Raw genomic sequence first — 20,920 nt, forward strand, 5'->3', positions numbered from 1 at the left:
CTTCACTGCCAAATGCATCAAACGGGGCGGGGGGGGCAGGGACTGAGGTCATCTACCTCTGACACCAAATGCGTGGTGGATAACAAACCCCACTCCACACGACAACTGCGTTCTGTGGAGATCTCAGCTTCCCTTCCCTGGTCAGTCCAACCAGAGCTGCTCCACACAGCCCTTCTGTCTCACCCCCATTCACCGGGGCTAGGTCAGTGGGTAACAGCCCCTTCTCTGTTTTTTAGGTTTGATAATTCTTTGGAATGACTCACAAACTCCAGGGAAAGGGCAATCTTTAATCTAGCAAAAGAAAAGATACAAACAGGTGAGGTCTGGGAGGGGTTTTGGCACAGAGCTTCCATGTTCCCAGGGGGTGCTTACCCTCCCTGAAGAGAAGATATTTGCTCTCACCACCCAGGAAGCTCCACTGAGCCTCCATCTTCCAAGGCTGTTACTGGCCTCCCTGCGTGGTCATGATAGATTACATCTTGTCTCCTGACACTTTAGTCAGCATTGGGCCCCCAAGTGGTGGTCCCTCTTGGTCTGGTCAGCCCCCAGTCATAGGCCTCACGTGTGATCTGGCTATCAGGAACCAGGACCAAAGGCTAATCGTTTACTACAAGGGGGTTCCACACCTCACAGGAAGGCACTGAGCCAACTCAGTCAAAAATCATCCAGTTGGGATCATACTGAGTAGAACTATGGCTCTGTTCCAGAGCTGAAAAAAGTTCTCCTGCATTGGGGTCCTTCAGGCCAACTAAGACTAACCTATCAGATAAAACTTACACAATATTTTCTTACAAAGGCAAGCCTACTATACTGCCTACTTCCATATATACAGCAAAATATAAAACACCTCCCCCAAAGGCAATGCCCATTAATCCATTCCACACCAAGCACCTAAATACAGGTCCTGTCAATCTGTTCTTCAAGTAAAAAGGAAGAAGAAAAATGGGGATACAAAATGACCTGAAGCTCCCAAGAGGAGGTATGGGAATAAAAGGGAAGGAAACACACTTCTCAAACTGGTGAGTTTCCAATAGCAGAGTAAACAGTGCTGGGAGGAGACAACTCTCCATCAATCTCTCCCGTTCCTGCACGTCTAATGAGCAGGCAGGCCAACAGCTTTAGCTTTTCTTTAGTGTTAGCTTTTCAAGGATGTCTGAAAAGCAAACAGCCTTGTAAGACAGACATGATATCTCTCTCTCTGGAGAAGAGGGCAGACTTGTTAGTATTGTTGTTGTTGTTGTTAGGTGCCGTTGAGTCGGTTCCGACCCATAGCGACCCTATGCACAACAAAACGAAAGACTGCCCAGACCTGCACCATCCTTATCATTGTTATGCTTGAGCTCATTGTTGCAGCCACTGTGTCAATCCACCTCGTTGAGGGTCTTCCTACTTTCCGCTGACCCTGTACTCTGCCGAGCATGATGTCCTTTTCCAGGGACTGATCCCTCCTGACAACATGTCCAAAGTATGTAAGACGCAGTCTCGCCATCCTTGCCTCTAAGGAGCATTCTGGCCGCACTTCTTCCAAGACAGATTTATTCTTTCTTTTGGCAGTCCATGGGATATTCAATATTCTTCGCCAATACCACAATTCAAAGGCGTCAACTCTTCTTTGGCCTTCCTTATTCATTGTCCAGCTTTCATATGCATATGATGTGATTGAAAATACCATGGCTTGGGTCAGGCGCACCTTAGTCTTCAGGTTGGCATCTTTGCTCTTCAACACTTTGAAGAGGTCTTTTCCAGCAGATTTGTCCAATGCAATGCATCTTTTGATTCTTGACTGCTGCTTCCATGGCTGTTGACTATGGATCCAAGTAAAATTAAATCCTTGACAGCTTCACTCTTTTCTCCGTTTATCATGATGTTGCTTATTGGTCCAGTTGTGAAAATTTTTCTTTTATGTTGAGCATACTGAAGGCTGTGGTCTTTGATCTTTATCAGTAAGTACTTCAAGTCCTCTTCACTTTCAGCAAGCAAGGCTGTGTCATCTGCATAACGCAGGTTGTTAATGAGTCTTCCTCCAATCCTGATGCCCCGTACTTCTTCATATAGTACAGCTTCTTGGATTATTTGTTCAGCATACAGATTAAATCGGTATAGTGAAAGAATACAACCCTGACACACACCTTTCCTGATTTTAAACCAATCGGTATCCCCTTGTTCTGTCCAATAACTGCCTCTTGATCTATGTAAAGGTTCCTCATGAGCACAATTAAGTGTTTTGGAATTCCCATTCTTCACAGTGTTATCCATAGTTTGTTATGATCCACACAGTCGAATGCCTTTGCATAGTCAATAAAACACAGGTAAACATCCTTCTGGTATTCTCTGCTTTCAGCCAGGATCCATCTGACATCAGCAATGATATCCCTGGTTCCATGTCCTGTTCTGAAACCAGCCTGAATTTCTGGCAGTTCCCTGTTGATATACTGCTACAGCTGTTTTTGAATGATCTTCAGCAAAATTTTGCTTGCGTGTGATATTAATGATATTGTTCTATGACTTCCACATTCAGTTGGATCACCTTTCTTGGGAATAGGCATAAATATGGATCTCTTCCAGTCAGTTGGCCAGGAAGCTGTCTTCCATATTCCTTGGCACAGACAAGTGAGCACTTCCAGCGCTGCATCTGTTTGTTGAAACATCTCAATTGATATTCCATCAATTCCTGGAGCCTTGTTTTTTGCTAATGCCTTCAGAGCAGCTTGGACTTCTTCCTTCAGTACCATTGGTTCCTGATCATATGCCACCTCTTGAAATGGTTGAACATCGACTAATTCTTTTTGGTATGATGACTCTGTGTATTCCTTCCATCTTCTTTTGATGCTCCCTGCATCATTTAATATTTTCCCCATGGAATCCTTCATTATTGCAACTCGGGGCTTGAATTTTTTCTTCAGTTCTTTCAGCTTGAGAAACTCCAAGCGTGTTCTCCCTTTTGGTTTTCTATCTCCAGCTCTTTGCACTTGTCATTATAATACTTTACTTTGTCTTCTCCAGCTGCCCTTTGAAATCTTCTGTTCAGTTCTTTTACTTCATCAATTCTTCCTTTTGCTTTAGCTGCTCGACGCTCAAGAGCAAGTTTCAGAGTCTCTAACATCCATCTTGGTCTTTTCTTTCTTTCCTGTCTTTTCAGTGACCTCTTGCTTCCTTCATGGATGATGTCCTTGATGTCATTCCACAACTCGTCTAGTCTTTGGTCACTAGTGTTCAATGCGTCAAATCTATTCTTGAGATGGTCTCTAAATTTAGGTGGGATACACTCAAGGTCATATTTTGGCTCTCGTGGACTTGCTCTGATTTTCTTCAGTTTCAGCTTGAACTTGAATATGAGCAATTGATGGTCTGTTCCACGGTTGGCCCCTGGCCTTGTTCTGACTGATGATATTGAGCTTTTCCATCGTCTCTTTCCACAGATGTAGTCAATTTGATTTCTGTGTGTTCCATCTGGCAAGGTCCATGTGTATAGTCACTGTTTATGTTGGTGAAAGAAGGTATTTGCAATGAAGAAGTCGTTGGTCTTGCAAAATTCTATCATTCAATCTCCGGCATTGTTTCTATCACCAAGGCCATATTTTCCAACTACTGATCCTTCTCCTTTGTTTCCAACTTTCGCATTCCAATCACCAGTAATTATCAATGCATCTTGATTGCATGTTCGATCAATTTCAGACTGCAGCAGCTGATAAAAATCTTCTATTTCTTCATCTTTGGCCCTAGTAGTTGGTGTGTAAATTTGAATAATAGTCATATTAACTGGTCTTCCTTGTAAGCGTATGGATATTATCCTATCACTGACAGCATTGTACTTCAGGATAGATCTTGAAACGTTCTTTTTGACGATGAACGCAACACCATTCCTCTTCGAGTTGTCATTCCCAGCATAGTAGACTATATGATTGTCAGATTCAAAATGGTCAATACCAGTCCATTTCAGCTCACTAATGCCTAGGATATCGATGTTTATGCATTCCATTTCATTTTTGATGATTTCCAATTTTCCTAGATTCATATTTCGTACATTCCAGGTTCCGATTATTAATGGATGTTTGCAGCTGTTTCTTCTCATTTTGAGTCGTGCCACATTAGCAAATGAAGGTCCCGAAAGCTTAACTCCATCCATGTCATTACGGTCGACTCTACTTTGAGGAGGCAGCTCTTCCCCAGTCATCTTTTGAGTGCCTTCCAACCTGGCGGGCTCATCTTCCAGCACTGTATCAGACAATGTTCTGCTGCTGTTCATAAGGTTTTCACTGGCTAATGCTTTTCAGAAGTAGATGGCTGGGACCTTCTTCCTAGCCTGTCTTAGTCTGGCAGCTCAACTGAAACCTGTCCTCCATGGGTGACCCTGCTGGTATCTGAATGCCAGTGGCATAGCTTCCAGCATCACAGCAACACACAAGCCCCCACAGTACGACAAACTGACAGACACATGGGGGCTTGTTAGTATATGCTTGTTAGTGTGTATATATGTATATATATATATATATCCAACATAATAATGTCTCCCTCATGGCAGAGGTTGAGGAAATTTGCTAGTAGCACCCTTGTAACAGATAGGGGTTTCCTAATGTCAGGACTCCTCAACTGTAATGCAAACCTACTTCATGAGTAACATCCACTTAGGCCCACCACCATGTTGCCACCATGGGCCTCAGGTGACATGTGGATCTGATACAAACAGAAGAAGCTCAACCCATTGCAAACATGAAGTTCATGCTACTATGACTGAGTAACAAATCCTTTGTCTCTGACCTAGAAGCTTCTGCCTTCGTTCTTGGAACTGTAGGAAGCTAAATTGTTAGCTTGCAAGTAGGGTGAAATCTCAGACCCTTCACCATTCTTGACCAACAAGGGTTCCCGTTCTCTTTCTCCTAGAGCCAGGTACACTCCAACAACAGGAGCATATTCCACACATGCACTTTGGCCTGCAGTTCTCTTGCAAGTAAGATTACATTTTGAGAGATTCCACTTTAAGCTACAATAAATATGTTTATGTTTAACAATATTGGTCACTAAAAAATATTGCTAGAGTCTGCATGTACCTATAAAATTCCAAATTATCATTCTTAAAAATGTCACGAAGACGTCACTTTGAAGATTATGGTATGCCTGACCCAAGCCACGATATTTTCAGTCACTTCAAATGCATGTGAAAGCTGGACAATGAATAAGGAAGACAAAAAAAGAACTGATGCCTCTGAATTATGGTGCTGACAAAGAATACTGAATATACTATGGACTTCCAAAAGAACATACAAGTCTGTCTTGAAAGATGTACAGCCAGAATGCTCCTTAAAAGTGAGGATGGTGAGACTTCATCTCACTTACTTACAACATGTTATCAGGAGGCACCAGTCCCTGGAGAAGGATATCATGCTTGGTAAAGTACAGGGTCAGCAAAAAAAAAAGGGAGATGGCTCAATGAGATGGATTGACACAGTGGCTGCAACAATGGGCTCAAATACAGCAACGATTATGAGTAAGGTACAGGACCCAGCAGTGTTTCATTCTGCTTAACACAGGATCGCTAGGAGTTGGAACCAATTCGATACTACCTGTCTTAATTATCTAGTGCTTCTGTAACAGAAATACCCCAAGTGCATGGATTTAACAAACAGAAGTTTATTCTCTCACAGTGTAGTAGGCCAGAAGTCCAAATTCAGGGCATCACCTCCAGGGGAAAGCTTTCTCTGTCGGCTCTGGAGGGAGCTCCTTGTCATCAATGTTCCCCTGGACTAGGAATATCTCAAAAGAGATTAGCTCAAGACAGAATCCAATCTTGCAGATTGAGCCCTGCCTCATTAACATAACTGCCATCTATCCCACCTCGTTATCATAGAGGTAGGATTTACAACACATAGGGAAATCACATCAGATGACAAAACAGTGGACAATCACACAATACTGAGAATCATGGCCTACCCAAATTGATACACATATTTTTGGGGGCATAATTCAATCCATGACAGTACCTAACAACAAACAGCAACATCATTTTTAAAGAACAGATGTAAAAATACAGTTTGAACAAAGGAAAACTGAAAAACCAATTATTTTTGTCAAAACTTGTAAAAATATAGTACCCTTTTAAGAGACAAAGGAATGAAGTTTTAATAAAAAAAAATTTTTAAAGGACTTCTGGAGGTGCAGATGAAGAGGCTTTTTACTCTGCATTAAGGAATATGTTTTGATTAACCATGACTAAGCAATTCATGTCAGCATTATAATCTAACCCAATGCACAAGTATAATGTATATGCAATGTGACCAAGCTTTGCTGGTACAATTTCCAAGTGCAGAATAACTGCTGGGTATAAACAAATACTTCCTATAAATACTTAGCAAATATCTTTATTTTTTCATCCCTGAAGCTCTACCAAAGGATACTCTAAATTCACACGCGGTGAATTTTTTTAAAGGCATCGTGTGAATACTCTGACAAAGAAGAGACAAATATCCTTCAGCAAAGAAAGTCAATATACATAAAATCATCCAACCTCAGTTCTATGCAACTCAGTTCTATGTAACTGAACACCAAAACAATATCCTGAAAATCACTCAATAAGTAAATGTATATGAACAATTGCATTACTACTTACGGTAAACCAAAAGATTTGGCAGGAAAACTGCTTACTGGCTTGCCAAAGACTAGGTCTGGCACACTGGTGCACCACTGTTGAGAATGTTACTGATAACTGGCTTTCTATTTTCCAAGTATGCTTCACTCACTCATTTCATATGTACTGAATTTGTAGGGGAATGGTTAGTGGATCTAAACACCTTGCTTCCAGTTAGTCTGGAAATGTGGGATTCCCGAAATTTCTCAAGGAATGAAGACACGTGTGACAAGCTGTAAGTTGGAAGATATTAGACCAGGATGGGGCATCAGTAAAACACAAATAACAAATGAGAAAGAAGGTGAAAGAGGGAAGAAGGGAGGGAGGGAGAAAATGAAATAAATTGGGAGTAGCCTGGCAGAAAAGATAAGTAACTTGCCCAAAGCCATGCAGCTCATAAACTGTGGTCATTAGTTGCCAGCCGTTGGGCAGTGATTTCCGGCGATGTTATGTATAACAGAACAAAACACTGCCCAGTCCTGCACCATCTTCATGATCACTAGAATTTTCAATTCCATTGCTGCAGCTATCATGTAGTACTTCCAAACTAGGGGGCTCATCTTCCAGCACTATATCAGACAATATTCTCTTGTGATCCACAAAGTTTTCATTGGCTAATTTTCAGAAGCAGATCATCAGGCCTTTCTTCCTAATCATTGCTGTAAGCTCCGCTGAAACCTGTCCACCACGGGTGACCCTGCAAGTATTTGAGATACTGGTGGCATAACTTCTAGCATCATAGCAACATGTAAGCAAATAACTGAAACCCAAGTTGGGCTAGAAATCCAACTCATTCTCCTCCGACTCCACTACAAGACAGAGTGCCAGCTTTCAGTGAGTCTGCAAGATTAAGTCCTTGACATGGGTCTCAAAAGAATTAACTGAAGGTGTGATCCAAATTACACAGTAAATAAAATAAAATTGGAGGCATACAATCTAGCGATTAATACAGGTTTATTTCATTACTGTAATTCATCCCTTGATGAGTACAAAATATTCTTCAAAGTGCTTTTTTTTTTGATATACAATTTATTGCCTTTAAATTTATTTGTTGATACTACAAACTGAATAGAAAATAAAATTACTGAGATTTACATTCCAAACCTGACTCTGCCAACGTGCTCCGAGTGATCCTGGGTGATACACTCAATATCCTCGTGTTCCATGGGGGTACTAAAAGAACCACCTTGTGGGACCACTGTGCTACTCCAGTAAGTTAGTAAATGTGGAGTTCCGTGAACAGGGCCTGGCACAAAGTACACGCCCAGTATGTGTCATTACAATCTACCATAATTATCATCATCGTCACCAGAACATCAGAATCCTATGCACGGTAATTTTTGTCTGCTGTGTTCACTGTTGCATCTCCAGTGCCTGGCACATAAAAAAGTTGGCACTAAAATATTTGTTGAATAAATGAATTATGGGAAACCCTGGTAGCATAGTGGTTAAGTGCTATGGCTGCTAACCAAAAGGTCGGCAGTTCGAATCCACCAGGTGCTCTTTGGAAACCCTATGGGGCGGTTCTACTCTGTCCTATAGGGTCGCTACGAGTCGGAATCTACTCGATGGCAATGGGTCAAGGGGTTAAATGAATTATGATCACTAATACTTCTATTAGTAAGTACAGAGTGATTTGCACCAAAATGTTATTGCCTCTGGGAGAAAAGGTCAATTAAGCCTAAAAAAAACAACTTTGCCAAAACCTAACTACGGGCATTTAGGAGAGGTGACGAAGAGGCGCTAACAGCCAAAACGCAGCCTTACTGGGAGGGAGAACGGGAGGTTGCTCTCAAGTGAAGGGAGCATCTCTTCAGGTTAGGCTAACCTACGGGAAGAAAGGCCTAGGCAAAAATATCTGCAGAGAGTCTTTTGCAGGCCAAAAGATTTTCAGGTTTCTTTGTTCATAATGGGGTATGAGGATTGAGACTCAGGGCTCCTGAGTCTCCTAAGGAAAACTCAATCTAGGCCACAGCAGCATGCACAGGCCCCACACTACAAGAGGGTAAGGAGCCATCAGAGAAAGGGAATAACTTATCTAAGGGCACAGCAAGAGAACCTGGGAGTTGTAACAGTGGCTAGTGGGGGAACAGTTCTTTGTTTTTTGTTTTTCTTTTTTTTTTTTAATTGTACTTATAGATGAAGGTTTACAGAACAAACTAGTTTCTCATCAAACAATTAGTACACGCATTGTTGTATAACACTGGTTAACAACCCCACGACATGTCAACACTCTCCCTTCTCAACCCTGGTTTCCCTATTACCAGCTTTCCTGTTCCCTCCTGCCCTCTAGTCCTTGTCCCAGCACTGGCATACTCCTTTGATCTTGTTTTGTTCCATGGGCCTGTTCAATCTTTGGCTGAAGGGTGAATCTCAGGAGCAGCCTCATTACTAAGCTGAAAGGGTGTCTGGGGGCCATACTTTCTAGGTTTCTCCAGTCTCTGTCAGGCCAGCAAGTCTAGTCTTTCTTTTTGAGTTAGAATTTTGTTCTACATTTTTTTCCAGCTCTGTCCGGGACCCTCTATAGTGACCCTGTTAGAGCAGTCAGTGGCGGTAGCCAGGCACTATCTAGTTTTACTGGGCTAAGTCTGGTGGAGGCCATGGTAGATACGGTCCATTAGTCCTTTGGACTAATCTCTCCCTTGAATCTTTAGTTTTCTTCATTTTTCCTCGCTCCTGAAGCAGTGAGACCAGTGGAGTATCTTAGATTGCCGCTCACAGGCTTTTAAGACCCCAGACGCTACTCACCAAAGTAAAATGTAGAACATATTCTTTATAAACTGTGCTATGCCAATTGACCTAGATATTCTGGGGGAATAGTTTCTGAAAACTGTTTGTAGGGGTCACACAACCAAGCGCCAGTCTCTAAGGATCTCACCTGCCTCCCTCCACCACACTGAAAACTCTGACTGTCCACGTGCTACAATGGACTCACGAAAGGCTATCCAGTTATAACTTCCATCCAGACAACCCAAGACCCAAGCTGTGGCCCCAGTGACCTACTTTCTTCTGACCATCACGTGGACTGGCCACTGGCCCCTGATCCTCCACCAGAAGAAGCAAAGCTTTAAAGACAGGGAAAGTCACTTTGCCCTAATCATTTTCACCTCTTACCTTCAAGAGACCTCAAAGGAGAACTGAGCAGAACGCTGGGGAAAGGAGCCACTAGGAGTCTTTGACAGACCTCAGAAAACCAGACCTCTACCTCCCCTTGCCATCCTTATTCCACACTTATTTAAGACATAGTCAGCTGCTGTCAACTCAATTCCGACTTAGAGCAACCCCATGTGTGTCAAAGTAGAACTGTGCTCCATACGGTTTTCAATGGCTGAATTTTCTAAAGTAGATTGCCAGGCCCTTTTCCCAAGGCGCCTCTAGATGAACTCACACTGCCAGCCTTTCCGCTGGCAGCTGATCACATTAACCATTTGCATCACCCAGGGACACCTAAGATATAAGAGTTAATAATGTTAACAACACCTCATGGATGTGTTGAAGCACTTATCAAATATAAAGCAGCCTTTAAACATTTCTAATTTATCACCAAACCAGCCATCAGAGCTAGCCTGACTTGACACATGAGAGAAGGTCCTGACAAAAGGCTGGTGTTTAACCTATACCAGTAGAGATGCCACACCATAAGGTCGCAAAGCTGTCACCACTTACCTCTTTTTCAATCTCAGCATTTACATAAGAAGTTAGGCTTTTACCTCCATGGTTATGTCCCTGTGTTGTTGCTGTTGTTATAAGCTGCCACTGAGTCCATTCCAACTCATGGCGATCCCATGTATTACACAGTAGAACTGCTCCATAGAGTTTTCTTGGCTATAATCTTAACAGAAGCATATTGCCAGGCCTTTTCTAACGTGGTACCACTGGGTAGGTTCGAACCACCAACCTCTAGGTTAGCAGTTGAGTGCAAACTGTTTGCACCACCAAGAGACCTTAAGTCCCTGTACAGCATGGTAGTAACTTCTAAGCCAAGTGTACTTGGGCATTTTTGATGTTTTCCAAGTCTCACTTTCTTTGTTTGGTAGAATGTGGACGGTAAAAATACCTTCCACACAGGGTTAAATGAGCAACTTAAAGTGTTTGGCATATTGCCTGGCACACAGTAATCATTCTATAAATGCCAGTACATTTTTCCGGTATCCTTCTCCACCCCTCAAATAATTATTTACCAAGTGTCCAGAATCCTGGTTAAACACAAACATTTGCCTCAGCCCTTTAAGCCTAGTTCTTTACATGGAATCACAGTCAATTTTGGTTTAGCTACTTGCCTAGTGATGACTTTTATCTAACAAAAGCTCAAGAAAGGCATCTTCAAAAGATAGGCAAGTTGAGAACTCTACCTCAAAGGAAGCCATTCAGGATCACAAGAAGAATTAAGACAGTCCTTTTAGTTCATGTGAGAAATCAAGTCAGGAACTAACAACACTCACACTCAATGTCAGCCTGGTAGTCCTGAAGCCAGACATGGGGCACGCAGCACTGAGTTGTCCTAGTTCAGGAGCAGATGAGGCAGCGCTCAAAGGAGCCTGGAGGCTCTGGAGGAAACCAGCAGCTAAGAATAGCACACGGCCTTCAACACAAGGTGAACATCTAAGCCCTCAGAAGAAGGTGTTGTCTAGAGCCAACCCCTTTCTTGAGTCCCTATGATCTTGTTAACTTTTGTAGATCAAACACTAAAGATTCCTATCTAACTCTAAGCCCCCAATCTTTTCAAGCTGCAAATATTTTGTGAAAATAAGATTTTTTAATGTCATATAAGGTTAATACATAGTTAGCTGTTCCTTAAATACTGAAATAGATTTTACTGACTACTTACTCAGATGTGCACTTATTACTCAACTTTATAAAAAACACTATAATGTACATAAAGGTGCCCTGCTGGCACAGTGGTTAAAGCACTCAGCTGCCAACCAAAAGGTTGGTGGCTCAAACCCACCAGCCATTCTGTGGGAGAGCTTCTGTAAAGATTTACAATCTTGGAAACCCTATGGTACAGTTCTACTCTGTCCTACATGGTCACTGTTAGTTGTAATCGATTCAACAGCAGTGGTTTGGTGGTTTTGGGTTTGGTATAATGTACATGATTACACCTCAACATTAAGAAAACAAGAATCCTCACAACTGGACCAATAAGCAACATCATAATAAATGGAGAAAATATTGAAGTTGTCAGGGATTTCATTTTACTTGGATTCACAATCAATGCCCATGGGAGCAGCAGTCAAGAAATCAAACGATGTTTTGCATTGGGCAAATCTGTTGTAAAAGACCTCTTGAAAGTGTTGAAAAGCAAAGATATCACTTTAAGGACTAAGGTGCACCATGGCATTTTCAATTGTCTCGTACGCATGCGAAAGCTGGACAATGAATAGCAAAGGACAAAGAAGAATTGATACCTTTGAATTACAGTGTGGGCAAAAGATATTAAATATGCCATGGGCTTCCAGAAGAATGAACAAATCTGTCTTGGAAGAAGTACAGCCAGAATGCTCCTTAGAAGTGAGGATGATAAGACTTTGTCTCATGTAATTTGGATATGTTATCAGGAGTAACCATTCCCTGTAGAAGGACATCATACTTTATAAAGTAGAGGGTCAGCAAAAAGAGGAAGACCCGCAACAAGATGGACTGACACAGTAGCTTCAACAATGGCTTCAAGCATAGCCTACTGTGAGAATGGCGCAGGACTGGGCAGTGTGTCATTCTGTTGTACATAAGGTCACTATGAGTCGGAATTGACTCAACAGCACCTAACAAGAATACATACATACAGTATTTTACTCCAATTCTCCTGACTAATAGCAGTCTCTCTTTCTTATTGTTGGACAGTGTTAATCACAGTCCACAGATGATAGAAAGACCAGTGGCCTAGCAGACAAGAGTTAGGGGGTCTAACTCTAACTCTAGCATTAACTTGCTGCATGGCCTGGGGAAATCACACTTTGTCTCCTTTCCACCTCTACATAATGACGGTAATTTAATTCCAGTTCTAAAATCGTAACATGCATGCCAAGGGAATTTTTTAATTCATTGGTTAATATGAGTATAAAAACAGGAGGAAATCTATCACATAAAACTGGACATGTTAATTTTTTTCCAAGCCCTTTAAATCTGAAGTCGTAACAAACCATTTCATTCTCTAAGTTTCAACTTGTCTGTTAGCTATATACTATCCAGTTCTCCCCAAAACTAAAAAAACCAAACATGTTGCCATCAAGTTGACTTCAAATCATGGTAACCCCGTGTGTTACAGAGTGGAACTGCTCCACAGGGTTTGCTTGGCTGTCATCTTTACAGATGCAGATCACCAGGCCTTTCTACCTTTCTAATTTTTTCGCATGGACTGTCTTTTCACGTGCACTGTCTTAAACTCCTCAAAGACCGTGAGATCCTAGTGGACAGGGACTATTATTTTACACGTCTTTATATTCCCAGCAGCATCTCAAACAAAAGCCTCACGCACTGCAGATGCTCAGTAAGTACCTCCACTGTTCCTGGAAAAAGTAAGCCAACATTTTTGGAAGCCCACTAGGTGAAGCCCTGTTGGAGGTAGAAGGCTGAAAATGAGGTTTCTATCTTAAAGTAGTTTATAATCCAAGAAATGAAGATGTGTAAATTACCTATAGAGCCAACGGGAATTGGTTAAAGTGCTCAGCTGCCAACCAAAAGGTCGGCAGTTCGAATTCACCAACCACTCCATAGGACAAAAATGTGGCAGTCGGCTTCCATAAGGATTACAGCCTTGAAAACCCTATGGGGCATTTCTAATCTCTCCTACAGGGTCGCTGTGAGTCGGTATCGACTCGACAGCAGTGGGTTTAAATACAAAGAAAGTTCCTGGAATGGCTGCATTTGGCAGGGTTGGTCTGAGAACACTAAAGTTTTTAATCAAGTTAAAAGAAATGAGATCTGTGAAGCCATTCAGCCACAAAATAATGACTCCAAGAGGTTGTGTCTATAGCATTCAAAGAACAGCAAGAGTATCTCTGTGGGTGCAGGAAAGAACAACAAACATCATTAGACAGCTTTGGGGATGGCTGGCAAAGGACCTGGAAGCAGCAATGCGAAGCTAGAGCCTGGTTTTCTGAAAAGGTGATTCAATAAGGAAAACCCTTTGGAAACGGATTCACAACTACTGGGTCAAGAATTGACTGGAAGTTTTGTCAATAAGTTGTATACCTGTAAAAAGTTGAATTGGCAAAAGTTGTGTGATAGATGTATTTACAACAAAGGCTATTTATGTACAACCAAACATCTCATGCGATTTGGTTCCTTGGTTTGGAGGTTTAGGTCATGGCACATCCCAGTTAATTGGCCTAATAACATTTTAGCGTCTCTGTTCTACCTTCTAGTTTGTTGCACAAAGCCTAGGGTCATAAAAGCTTTCAAGCGGCCATCCAAGGCACAACATTTGGTTTCTCTTTACTGGGAGCAACAGAGAAAGAAGGAGAGTCAAGAATAGGAGGGGGACATGGAATATGTGGCTAACTGACCTCCATGAACAACTGCCTCCTATGCCATGGGACCAGAAGAACTGGATGGTCCCCGGCTACCATTGCTGAACATTTTGATCAAAGATTCTATAGAAAAATTCTGATCAAAAAGGGGAAAATGCAGAACAGAATTTCAAATTCTGATGGACTCTGGATTTTCTGGAGCCATGGAGGGCAGATGAACCCCTGAAACTATTGCCCGGAGATAATCTTTAAACCTTAAACCTTAAAATTGAACAATAGCTTAACTAATAAAAAAAGGTCTGCTTTGCACATTATGCTCTTTCAAGAACTACCTGTATGGGATCAACCTGACAACAGCAACTCGAAAGAGTAGATAGGAACCTTAGGCAGCATTAACCTCATGTTAATAAGAACTCAGAAAAGGAGGGTGAGAATGATTGTACAACTCAAAGAATATAATCAATGTCACTAAATTGCACATGTAGAAACCATTGAATTGGTTTATATTTTGCTGTGTATATTCTCAACAACAAGCTAAATAAAACTTAAGGAAAAAAAAAAGAACTGATAGGAAATAAAAAGGACAAATACTGTATGACCTCGCAAGTACACACACTCCTCACTTACTGACACGGTTAGGTTCCAAAGAACAGGTCGTTATGCGAAAATCAGCATTATGTTAAAGTGGCAGATGACTACATCACTACATAACTGTCAAATCACATCATCACATAACTGCCAAGCCACTGAGAATCATGGTGCTGCCGAGTTGACACACAATCTTAGCCATCACAGCCAGCGTTATTCTCTCTTCGCACCTCAGCATTTGTTACTGCCAGACGTACGTCTTTAACGTGCAAAATAGTCAGAAGATTTTTTACTATCATAAATGTGAAATGTCATATAGATAGTCAATAAGTGAGGATTAGGTACATATAGAAACCAAAGATCATTAATGGTTACCAGGGGTTGAAGGGTCGTGGAAAGGGGGAATTTTTGTTTGGAAGGCATTGAGTTTATATTAATGACAGTGGAGTATTTTGGAAACGAATAGTGATAACGGTGGCACAATATGGAAAACATCATCGATGTCACAGAGTTGTAAATGTGGAAGCTGTGTTGGCAGATGTTTTAGTGTGTATATTTTCACAATAAAATAAGATTTTTAAAAAATCCACTAGGTAGGAGGGGGAAAGCTAGAACAAGGAGCCTAACAGGAAGTCAAATAACCCCTTAAATACATGAACTTTTAAGGACTATTCCATGTAGGCAGAGATCATCTATATGTGCTAGAGATGCACAGCAAACAGGGCACCCTGGCTTATTCTCAACTGCGGATTTAGGGCAACTCATTTAAGAGCTCATCCTGACGCAAATGGCATAATAGGGCCTAAGTATCTGAGCAGGGATTTCCACCTCACCTTCTTGAATTTGAAGCTCTTCTTTAAGACAATTTCTCTTTCCTTTTCTCCCTCCTCCACCCCCTACTCACATGCAAACACACACACACAGAGAGAGCTATAATTTCCCGTATATACATTAAGAGGTGGCTTATCACACAGAGCCACTAACAAAATGGCTTAGAGCAACTGTTCTGGACTCTGGCCCCTGGTTTCAAATCTCAGCTGTGATACTTGTTAAGTGTGTGATCATAAAATGGGGATAACAATTGTGTCTGCCTCTTAAAAAAAAATTTTTTTTTTTTTTCCTTATGTAAAAAAAATTGTGCCTGCCTCTTAGGTATGGATATAAAAATGCTTAGCAGAGTAAGTAGCTCTATAAGCTCTCAACCAATATTATTAAGAAAATGTATAATAAGGTACGGATTTTCAGGCTCCTTGCATTCACAGTCCTCCAGAGATCCTTGGTCCCTGGTTAGGAGCCACTGTCCTAGAAGACAAACAAAAAGTATAGGAGGGCAGTAAATTCCATCAGCAAGTATTTACGGGGCACTTCCAGAGCTCAACACTGAGCTAGGAGCTCCAAGAGCCAGTGCAGAGGGTGGACGTTGGAGTAGAGTGGAAAATACTGGTGCAGAAGTTAAACGGAGCTGAAAGCCAAGCAGCACTTTAAAGTTGGAAATAAGGTGCTGTTATTAAATGAACTGTGTCTCCCAAAAATTTATGTTTAAGTCCTGATCCCTGGTACCTGTGAACAGGACCTTATTAGGAAACAGGGTCTCTGAAGCTGTTATCAGTTTAATTACATGAGGCCATGCAGGAGTCCCTGGATGTTGCAAACTTAGTAACACTGGGCTACTAACAGAAAAGTTATTGGTTCAAACCCACCCACAGGTGCCTTGAAAGAAGTCTGGTAATCTGCTTCCAAATGGTCACAGCCATGAAAACCCTATCTATGCAGGGCAGTTCTACTGTGAAATATGAGGGGCTGCCATGAGTCGGAATGGACTCGAAAGCAACTGGCTTCGTTTGGTTTTTCATGTGAGTGTAGTGTGGGTCCAGTCATGAAGACAGAATTGTGCTACATGTGCAAAACAAGGAACACGTGGGGCTACATGAAGCCTGGAAGGATACGACAGGACCTTCCTGTAGATCCCTGGGAAAGAACATGGTCCTGCCGACATCCTGAGCTCAGACTAGTAGCCTCCAGGACTGTGAGACAAGAAATTCCTATTCTTACAAGCCACCCAAGTTGGAGTGCTTTGTTATCACAGCCCTAGAAGACTAATACAGTGTGGAGCCAACTCTGGTCAGGGAGCTGCACCATAGACATGGTGCCTAAGGAAGTCTCCCATGGCCGCCTACAAGGCAAAATGGAGTGTGAGGCTATTTCCTCTCATTCCTTCCTGGCACTCAGTACCAGCCAAATGACTGTTCTCAAAGCTCTAAACAAGGTTCCATTTCCAATCTGCATTGACTGAGACTGCTGGTCACTGAAATTGGTATAACCCAGAAATAATTAACTGCTTACCTAACTTATTGACAAGACTAAAAACAAATTTCTTCTTTCAGGAGATCATGTGAGGTTAGTAAATGTCAGCTTGAAATCCAGCCTAAAAATTAGGAAAAGGGGAGTCACCTGCAGAAGGGTACCCAGCACGAGGAAGGGGAGAGGTCCGTGTACAGGCCCTGAACTGTTATACTGCCTGAACTTAACCGTTCTCTTCCTCAAGCTCAATCTTTGCCTTCCACATCCATCTTAACTGTTTTCAAACACGCGTTCATTGTAATTATCTTAAACAAAGCAAGATCCATGAATACCCAGAGACAAATTAGTTGAAATTGACCAGATACAGAGCCAAAAGAATATTAGACAATAAATGCTACTGATTATATGATATGACAAAAGTCCACACAAGCTCAATGACTGGCCCAAAATAACATGGTAAGAACACCACAGCTAAACTCAGATTTCTTGATTCCAATCCAATAACATTTTTGGCCGTATTTAGTATTTATGGTGATCATGGGTCAACGCGTTGCATTGGGCAAATGTGCTGCAAAAGACCTCTCTAAAGTGTTAAAAAGCAAAGACTTCAAGACTAAGTAAGGTGTGACGGACCCAAGCCATGGTGATTTCAATCACCTCATATGCATGCGAAAGCCGGGCAATGAATAAGTAAAACCGAAGAATTGATGCCTCTGAATTACGGTGTTGGTGAAGAATGTTGAACATACCATGGACTGCCAAAAGCCTTGTCCTGGAAGCAATACAGCCAGAATGCTCCTTAGAAGTAAGGATGTTGAGACTTCGTCTCACATACTTTGGACATGTTATCAGGAAGGACCAGTCCCCGGAGAAGGACATCATGCTTGGTAAGGTCAAGGCTCAGTGAAAAAGAGGAAGATCCTGAAAACAAAATGGACTGACACAGTGGCTGCAACAATGGGCTCAAGCATAACAACAATTAAGAGAATGGCACAGGATCGGGCAGTATTTTGTTCTGTTGCGTGTAGGGTCGCTTTGAGTCAGAACTGGCTCAACGGCACCTGAAAACAACAACATGGGTCCTGATTTTTCAAGATAGTTCTTATCTTGGTAGTCTGTCCCATCATCCCCTCAAGAATCTGTACTTGGCAGACCGTAAGATGTGATTTTTAGTTAGGTAAAAATAGTTGCTATAATTACTGACAGTGTTTCTCATTTGTTAATTTGCAATTGCAGTTAAGACCAAGTTATCTGAAATTAATATCAATTAACCTAGTATCTCTGCGTCCACAACATATTAGATTTCTCCTGTGAGGCAGAATAGCACGATGGTTGAGAACTCAGATCCCAGAGCCAGTTGGGTTTGAATCCAAACCAGACACTTCCTAGTGGCATGACCTTAGGCAAATCAAGCTCTCAGGCTTCAGTTTCCATATCTGTAAAGTGGGGATAATAAAAGTACCCCCTTAAAGAATTGTTGTGAGAGCTCAATGAGTTAATACTAGCCAAGTGACTAGAACAAAATAAGCAGTATAGTTTAAGCTATCATTACCACTTTTATTGCAGACGGTTTGGGGACTTAATATTCTCCACCACCAGGAGCTCTCAAGGTGTGCACACATCACATCTTCTCTATAGAAATACATGAGCAGAATTATTTCATCACCATTGATTCTAAAACAGCATAGCTTGATAAGACAGTGGTCTGGCCCTACCTGTTGCCACACAGCAGATGTCTAACACAAACCAGCCACGGTCTGCCTGTGCCAGGTACCTCCAATATTCCCAAGGGCTCCTCTTGATTATCTCACTCAAGTACCTCATTTCTTTGGAAATGGAAGCCTAGCCTCATGTTTGGAGCAATCTATGAGACACACTTCAAAACGTCGAACATGAATCTCAAACACTTGTGTGATTTAAGAAAAAAAGTTTTTGTGAGTTTTGTTTTTAACATTTCCTACTCTGTGACTCCACAGCACTACTTTCTTTTCTTTTCTCCTTTCCATCTGGAAATCTGGTGAGGGGAAGAACCAAACCAGCAAGACATCCCCTTCCTTGCCTCCCAAGCATGAGCAGGTAAGCTGGCCCGGACACTGGGATACAGCAAGGTGCCTCCACACATATTCACAGATAACCGGTCCTTCTCCCTCCCCAGGTACTCGGATCTGCAAGCCACAAAATCCCAAGTGCACCCTCGTGGGCTTGGAGAAACAAGCACTCTGGTCACCCGTCGGCAGGTGAGAGAAGGTAGCCTTGCACGGGTGTGAGGACCACATTCCGTGCAGAAAGCACGCTCACACACTCAAATGAGATACCAGAAGCATTCGAAGCATTCAGCACACTCCAAACGCAGCAGGCTTTCCGTAAACCACCTCTTCTCTCCCACCTCTCTGGCGGCAGACACCTTCCGGGACGCTCAGAGAGCTGTTCCTGGAGGCAGGCGGCCCGAGCAAGGCGAGGAACCGAGGCACACGTGCCGGGCGGCGGACGGCGGGGACCCGGCTGTGCCTGCGCTCACTCACCTGGCCCGTGATGCCAGTGATGAGCGCCACCTTCCTGGACCTGACCGTCTCGCCATCCCCGGAGCCCCGGACGCTAGGACAGCCTCCAAGCGCGTGTGCCATGTCCTCGCAGGCGTGCAGCGGAGAGGACAGAGCCGAGCGGAGCAAGGCGCGCAGGAAGGGTAGGGGAGCGGAGCCCGGTGGAGGAGCCGGGAGTGAGTGGCCGGCGAGCGGCTGCAGCCTCAGGGGAGGAAGAGGAGGGGGAGGAGAAGGAACTGTAGTCGGAGGCGGAGGGGGCGGGCGCCGAGCGGCCCGGCGGCCTCCGTTAGCCCAGCCCCGTGGACCGCCGGAGAGTGACAGGCGGGCGGCGGGCGGGGCCAAGGCGGAAGGCGGGCCTGGAAGGCTCAGGCGGCGGGGCTGCCGCCCGGCGCGCCGCGTCAGCCGCGTAGTCCCGCGACGCTCCTGCAGCGCCGGCGGCAAGCCCCCCTTCCCCGTCCAGGCCCCGCCCCGTGGACGGCAGCGCGAGGGGCGGGGCCTTGGAACGAGGGGCGGGGCCTGGGCCGCCGCCTGGGCTAGGTCCGCCCCCTCGGAGGAGAGGAAGTGAAGGAGCTCAGGGTAGGTGGATGTCACCTCTTACCCTCCGCGGAACCCCATGTCTCCTCTTCCGTCCTCCTGAATCTCCCCAATAGCCTAATGGTACCGAGAATGCTGGGAAGAACCATGGGTTGACCTTTCCCATAGGAAAAAACCATCGCTTCCAAATCTAGGATCACAGGGTCATCGACTTTTATAATTTCTGGAAACCTATGGCAGTGCCTTTTGAGGAGTCGGATTTTGCATTACTTGAAGGGCCCTCACATTGCAAGGGCCGAAATGGGCTCACAACTGTAGAGAATGACTAACTTTGCCTCTAGCCTGGCTCTTCCTGCATTTCCCTGAGGCTTGGAACTAGCAGTAGGTTCCACATAACTCCATTCAAAGTATTCTAGTTCAGAGCACTGGCAGTGCACGAGAAGAAAGTCTCTGGCCCTACCGGTGTGCAGCATAAGGAAATGAAAAGACTGCACAGGCCAGTAAACCTGGACGTGGCAAATTTCAAAGAAAGTAATTCAGATGTCAGGTGGGGACCCAGCTGGTGTCTATAGAATTTGGCTTCCGTTTGGCAGCTGCAGATTGGGCAGGAAGAGGAGCCAAGGTTATTCAGGCACTGGGAGGATAGCAGGTGTGTGTGTGCCTAAGCAGTTGGCTGGAGACCAGGGATGAGAGTGAGACTTCCCCATCTCACTGCTCTGCTGGACTGACCTGTGCGTATTCCTCTCCCCAGCCTTTAGTTGGTCACTTCAGACCACAAGCAGAGTGACTAGGAGAGTGCTCTACATGACATACAGGGCACATTGCAGACATTGAATCCCAAAGTCAGAAAAGCTCAGGAATTAAAA

General features: G+C 43.5%; 1 protein-coding gene across 1 annotated transcript in view; it reads right to left on the reverse strand.

Annotated features, from left to right (window-relative positions):
* Window positions 1–19,833, reverse strand: part of GMDS (GDP-mannose 4,6-dehydratase) — a 783,240-nt gene extending 763,407 nt beyond the window's left edge. Inside the window, exon 1 of the mRNA XM_049882356.1 lies at window positions 19,503–19,833. Within this exon, the coding sequence (XP_049738313.1) occupies window positions 19,503–19,604 (102 nt within the window). The 5' untranslated portion in view covers window positions 19,605–19,833. The remainder of the gene's footprint in view (window positions 1–19,502) is intronic.
* Window positions 19,834–20,920: the final 1,087 nt, after the last annotated feature.

The sequence above is a fragment of the Elephas maximus genome, chromosome 1, assembly GCF_024166365.1.
Source record: "Elephas maximus indicus isolate mEleMax1 chromosome 1, mEleMax1 primary haplotype, whole genome shotgun sequence".
Taxonomy (NCBI): Eukaryota; Metazoa; Chordata; class Mammalia; order Proboscidea; family Elephantidae; genus Elephas; species Elephas maximus.